At 50.0% G+C, this 6,738-nt stretch overlaps 1 protein-coding gene across 2 annotated transcripts in view; it reads right to left on the bottom strand.

The window, feature by feature from the left end:
- Nucleotides 1-4,401: 4,401 nt before the first annotated feature.
- The window catches only part of WNT4 (Wnt family member 4), a 51,487-nt gene continuing 49,150 nt past the window's right edge, over nt 4,402-6,738 (bottom strand). For both annotated transcript variants that reach the window (XM_082230415.1, XM_082230416.1), the window contains exon 5: nt 4,402-5,324. In XM_082230415.1, the coding sequence (XP_082086541.1) occupies nt 4,857-5,324 (468 nt within the window). In that variant the 3' untranslated portion in view covers nt 4,402-4,856. The remainder of the gene's footprint in view (nt 5,325-6,738) is intronic.

Genomic DNA, 6,738 nt, shown 5'->3' with positions numbered 1-6,738 from the left:
AGGAGGGCCAGTGTCAACGCTGTTTCATGTCAAGAAAAACAAATCCCTCAGCTAATTTCACTTGGAACTCTTTTTTTTAACAGTCAACATAAATAAAAGAAAAAGCAAATCCTGGAGCAGGCTGACATTTACAAGGGTCACTCTTCAAGCGATGTGTCCAGGAACGCTAATCATACATGCTGATCTCGGTTGCCTTTCTTGGCTGTTGTCCTAGCTGGATCCGTGCGGGAAGCCTGACAAGTGTCCTGCTGGCAGCCACATCGCCGGACTCATCCCGTAAAGCGGGAGAGAGCGCCTCAACTTGAGGAGTTACATTCTCATACCCAGCCTGGCAGCAAGGTTTTGTGAGCAGGAAACGGAGGGCAGGACTGTCCCAAAAAAATGCCATTCCGTTGAATGGGGAAAGGGGTGGCATCCCGTTGAAACACCACTCTTCCTAAAGTTAGAAGCTGACTTCTACCCAGGCCAATGTTTCCCAAACTTGGGTCTCCAGCTGTTTTTGGACTACAATTCCCATCGTCCCTGACCACTGCTCTTGCTAGCTAGGGATGTTGGGAGTTGTAGTCCAGCTGGAGACCCAGGTTCGGGAAACACTGTGACCTAGCTCAATATCTAAGCCAGCCTTCCCCAACCTGGTGTTCTCCGGATTTTGTTCTGACTCCAACTCCCACAAGCCCCATGCTGATGGCAACTGGGTGTCCAAAAACATCTGGAGAACATCAGGCTTTGGAAAAGCTGGCCTGTGTTGACCGGCAGTGGCTCTCCACAGTTTCCAGGAGTCTTTCCTAGCTCTTAACTGGAGAGGCCAGGGATTGAACCTGGGATGTTGTATATGCCGAGCACATGCTTTGCATGAGGCAGTGATGGCCACCAACTTGGATGGCTTTAAAGGAGGATTAGACAAATTGATGGAGGAGAATAAGGTTATCAGTGGTGTTCTACCTCCACTGCCAGAGGCAATATGCCTCTGAATGCCAGTTGCCGAAAACTGCAAGTCGGGAGAGTTGCTGTGGAATTCAGGTCCTCCTTGGGACCTTCCCACTGGGCCACCTGGTTGGCCACTGTGAGAACAGGATGCTGGAGTATGATAAGCCTTTGACCTGATCCGTCAGCGGCTTCCCTACTGCTAGGGTGAATGAAGGGACATAAACCTTGTGGCTGTCCCTGACTTCAAGAGCATTAAGGATGCGTTGTCCTCATAAGAGCATTCAGCCATACATTTGGATTGGCGCTTAAACCGGAGATGTTCAGAATGTGGATTTTTTTTAAAGGAGGGCTAGCTTCTCCTTAGGGACGCGGGTGGCGCTGTGGGTTAAACCACAGAGCCTAGGACTTGCCGATCCTTCGGCAGTTCGAATCCCCGCGACAGGCTGAGCTCCCATTGCTCGGTTCCAGCTCCTGCCCACCTAGCAGTTCGAAAGCATATCAAAGTGCAAGTAGATAAATAGGTACTGCTCTGGCGGGAAGGTAAATGGTGTTTCCATTCGCTTCTCTGGTTGCCAGAAGCGGCTTAGTCATGCTGGCCACATGACCCAGAAGCTGTATTCCAGCTCCCTTGGCCAATAAAGCGAGATGAGCGCCGCAACCCCAGAGTCGTCCGCAACTGGACCTAACGGTCAAGGGTCCCTTTACCTTTACTTTCTCCTTCCGTGCCATGAATCACACAGGGCAAATTCCACAACATCTATCACTCACCTAGTGGCAAGTCTGCCGGAGGCCGAACGCCGGATGTATTCAACGGGTATCCAGACTTTTTTAAAAAGTGCACTAAGAAAGCATCATTTTCTAAAAGGCTGGCGATAATAGGGCAGGGATGATTTTCAGCCCCCTTCTTTGCACACCCGCAGAAAATAAGCAGAATTGGCTTCTGCCACAAGGCAAGAGAGTCTACAGGGAAGACTGTGGATGGGGCAGGACGTTGGGTCCAAAGCAAGCTTCTGCCTCCTTCTCCCTCCTGGCAGAGAGCGAGCAAAGGGGCCCATTCTGGGCAATCGGCTCGCTTACCAACAACTGAATTTGCTGCTGTGTCGTTCAGCGGCCAAAATATTCCAGCCGGACTTCATCTGGAGCTTGTTCCAGTGACCACAGCACTCCCCCACCACATCACTGCCACAGCAGAGACAGCCTTGAATGTGTGCCTGCATCCCCCCCTCCCTAACCTTTCCCCTCACTCTGTTAGGAAGAAGAAAAACGCGAGGCCCATAGAGCAAAAGAAAAAAGTGCTCTGCTCATCCACCAATCCTACAAACTGTCCCAGAATCAAGCAGCAGGAGGTTGGGTGGTGGTGCTTTTCATGGGACTTTGGCTGCCTTATTAAGCAAATGTCCCTGAGACAAATGGGCACAGAGGTCCCCTATTGTATAGCAGTGGCAGGTAGGAGACTTACTGTATGTCTCATCTCAGAAACAAGGCCCATCCACTCCAGTGGGATTGACTACTATGTACATATAGACCCAAAGAATTGCAGAGTTGGAAGGGACAATGAGGGTCATCTACCTCAACCCCCTGCAATGCAGAAATCTTTTGCCCACCGTGGGGCTCGAACCCATGACCGTCAGGTTAAGAGTCTTGTGCTCTACCAACTGAGCTGTCTCAGCTTGCCCTCTGTCATGTACTGACATCAGGTGGCTTGCGGAGAGTTACGGTTGTATCCAATGCTAGCCCTGTTCGGAGTGGAGCCATTGAAGTGAATGACCTGACTAGGGTTTAGGCTGCTCAGCAAAGATGGGAAAGCAGTGGCCCTTAAGATGTTGCTAGACTCCAACTCCCATCACCCTTGACTTTTGGCCATATTGGCTGGTGCCGATGGGAGTTGGGAGTCCAAAAACATCTGGAGGGGCCACAGATTCCCCCAGCCCTGCTTTAGATTTTCTGCTTCCACATGGATGCATTTTCAAGGTGGACCCTGATTTCTTCATCTACAACCAGATCTTCAATCTGGTAAGATTGGTCCTTACCGGTTCCTCTCTCCCTGTCCCACCAGAATCTCACTCCTACCTATTCATTTGTCCCATGTGGGTAGCAAATACCTTGTGCTGATCACTACCTGGTCTGTCTGAGGCATCTTTGTTTGCCTTTAATATGTACCAGGGAAAGAAAGCAATGAGCCTAGTTCCATAGTTCTGCTGTGGAAAGAACACTTTTGATTGATTGTGTGGGGCAGGGCTTACCTGCCCCCCCCATATTTTATTCAAGTTGGCACCCCTGACTGTAATAGTGGGGTCAGGTGGTGCCTCTGTGCATGTGCAAAGTACCCTCCCCACACTCTGCCCAGGCCCCACCCCACACTGGCTCTGTTCTATAACCTCATTAAAGGCAGTGTGTCCTTGAACTGTGATAAAACCTCTCTCTTGTAGAGGGCAGAGAGGGCATACAATCACACTTGCTTTTGCCACTCTCACCACTAGCACAAGACCCTGGAAGGCTGTCCACAAGGAGAATATAGCCCCAGACTGAAAATGGTTCCTCGCCCCTGGTCTAGGATCTACAACAGGTAAAGGGAAACCTTTGGCCGCACAGGTGTTTTGGATGAACTACAACTCCCATCACCCCTGGCCATAGCCCATGCTTGCTTGGGCTGATGGGAGTTGTAGTTCAGCAAAATCTGCATAGCCAAAGGATCCCTTCATGTGGTCTGAATACAGAGTCCTGGCTTAGATTAACCCCCACTCCCCCAGCCTTGGGGGTCGGGGTGGTGTGGGGGAGATAAGGAAGCTTATCTACAAGGCAGTGTTAGAAACTGAGATATCAAAGCTAGGAGCTTAATGGCACCTTACACCTAGGTTATGGGCGCAACAATGTCTAGGTGCACTTTTTTATAGCAAGAATACAAAGCTGAAAATGAATGAACTGCAGCCAAAATATTAGGTTCATTTTTCACATGGTCTGGTCCTTCCCCTGCCCACCCCCCCTAATATTCTTAAGAGGGTCTCTTCTCCAGTCTTCAGAGAGTAGCTGGAAGTGGGGAGGCAGGAGGCAGGAAAAGATCCTCCTTTCCTTCTACTTTGCAGTTTTAATCTGAAATCTTAGGCACAGTACAGCGCCCAGCGCTCAGAAATTGCTTGCGCTAATGAAATTCCCTGTCGCAAAGTGCGCCTAGAACAATGGGAGTTTTGAACAGTGCTACAAGGGCTTGTGATTTTTTTGGAAATTACTTTGGCAGAGAGAGAGAGAGACACACACAGGTCGTGAACCTCATTCTGCACAAACCTCACAGAAGTGACCCACAGTGATGCAAGAGTTCATTTTGACGAGACGTGTCCTGGAAGATGTCTTGGCAGTTTATTATGTGGGGAGATGCAGGAAGGAAGGGGGACGTTGCCCTTTAGGTGATCTGCCTCAGACGCCGCCCAACCCAACCCCAACGTCTTCCTGGTGGAAAAGCAGTTGCATCCAAAATCGTTCCATTATACCACATTTTCTTTCTTTTTTAATTGCCCCCCTCTCTTTCCAGTATCAGCCACTAGTCTCAAACATGCATCATTGCAAAGGGAGATTTGTTCCAGGCGTGACCTTTCCTTTCCGTTTTAGGTCTGTAGGTGGAGGCAGGAGGGTCTCCGGGTAATGCAGGTGGGGGGGCACACTTTTCCCCTCAGCACCATGGAGCAGAGCAAACCCCTGTCCTTCACCCCCGCTCCCCAAAGCCCGGAGGAAAGGTTTCTGGTTCTGGGCAATAAATACAGCAGGCCAAAGAGGACAATGACGATGTTGAAAAATAAAAAAGACAATCCCTATTGAAACTTTTAAATATTTTTCCTTAAAAAAAAATCTGTTTCCCTTTGAAGCGTCCCCCAAGCAGGGCAACCCCGAAGCGGTCTCTGGGCCCTGCTCTGGCCACGGAGTCTGCTCTGCCCACGTCACCGGCAGGTGTGCATCTCTGCCACGCGGTGGCACTGTTTACACTTGACAAAGCAACACCAGTGGAACTTGCAGCTGCAACGCTCCACCACCTCCACCTCGTCCGTGTGGAAGCCTCGGCCGCAGCACATCAGCTCGCAGCCGTCGATGGCCTTGGAAGTCTTGTTGCAGTGCCTGCCGCTGGTGCCCAGGACGCCGTTCCTCAAGTCGTGCTCGCAGAAGTCGGGGCTGGAGTCCAGGTAGACCAGGTCCTCGTCCGTGTGGGGCTTGAACTGGGAGTTCTTGGGGACTAGCACCTTGGTGGAGCCCACCTTCCGCTGCTCGACCTCTGTGGCCCCGTCAAACTTCTCCTTCAGCACGTTGCCCACCTTGCGGAAGGGGGGCATCGCCTTCCAGCAGGTCTTCACCTCGCACGAGCCGGACACGCCGTGGCACTTGCACTCCACCCGCATGTGGTTCAGGATGGCCTGGGTGGGGAAGGAGCAGAAATTCATTTACTTACAAACACGTTCCTTTCTTCCTTTCGTTCTTTAATCCCCCCCCCAATAGAACAAGACACGAACAACAAAGCGGCAAACTATGACAATGAGGACGTGCCTGACATTTGTGACATCTTATTCCAAGGCGGCATGGCTAGCCAGGGAAGCTGCATGCTGGGAGATTCAGGGCAGGTTCATTCAGCGAATGCTTCAATGGCAGAACCTGCTCCTGCAGGTGGCAGTGATGACCACCAGTTTGGATCAAGAGAGGATTAGACAAATTCATGGAGGGCAAGGCTAGCAATGGCTGCTAGCCACAATGTGCTGCAAGCCGCCCAGAGTGGCTAGGGAAACCCAGCCAGTTAGGCGGGTTATATATATTGAAATTATTACTATTATTAAATTGACTATCATCAACCTCCGCTGAATACCAGTTGCCGGGAGTCGCAGTTAGGTAGAATCCTGTTGTGCTCAGATCCTGCTTGCGGGATTCCTATCAAGGACACCTGGTTGGCCACTTTAAGAATAGGATGCCTGACTAGCTGGGCCTTTGGCTTGATCCAACAGGCTCTTCTTATGTTCTCAACTGTCTTTAATTGTTGTTGTTTTAAAAAAATTTTGAAACTGTTTTTATTGCTAATGGGTTTTTTTGTGTTTGTGTGAAATGGCTTCAAGACGTTTCATGGAAAGAGATTTGTAAATGGAATTACACAAACAGCAAACACTTTAGGATTTTGAGGCAGGTGACATCCACTACCCATATGTCAGTGGGAGTGGGATGGGGGAAGTACTTTTGTTCGGGGGGGGGGGGAGTGGGGAAACTCAACATGAAGCTTGTTTGTTCGTTTGAGGCCCAATTGCAGTGGCATACCCAACACACCGGTAGTGTCTGATTAATGAATTCAAGCAGACAATGTTCTGGATTAGAAAGGGCCACAACTTTATTGATTACAGATATCGGTGGATTTTTGGCTCAGGCATTGGGTGTATATCCGTTCCAGTCCCCCAGACACCCCAAGATCCTTCTTACAAAACCCAACCCTTAATGGTGGAGAAATGAAATATACCAAATGTACTGAGAGTAAAAGTTAGTCCACATCTGCTTATGCTTGTTCACGGAAAGACAGAAGACATGCCCCCCCAAAAAAACATGGCAGCTATTTTCGTTTCTTGCCAGTTTTGCAAGCTTTTTAAAATGTTGGATTGTTCACTTGGCCATGAGAGACATGGTAGGGCAACGCAGTCTTAACTGACCTGATGCCCTGCCGATGTGTTGGACTGCAATTCCCATCAGCCATTGCTGGCTGGAAAGAGAAGAGATGATGCAGACACAGAGGAGGGCAACGCAGAGTGCTCATTCCTCCTCTGTCATCCGAAAGTCTTGACCAGCTCTTTCCCACAC

This window comes from Podarcis vaucheri (genome assembly GCF_965113315.1).
Source record: "Podarcis vaucheri genome assembly, chromosome: 7".
NCBI classification, from domain to species: domain Eukaryota; kingdom Metazoa; phylum Chordata; class Lepidosauria; order Squamata; family Lacertidae; genus Podarcis; species Podarcis vaucheri.
This window is presented reverse-complemented; position numbering and strand designations above follow the sequence as displayed.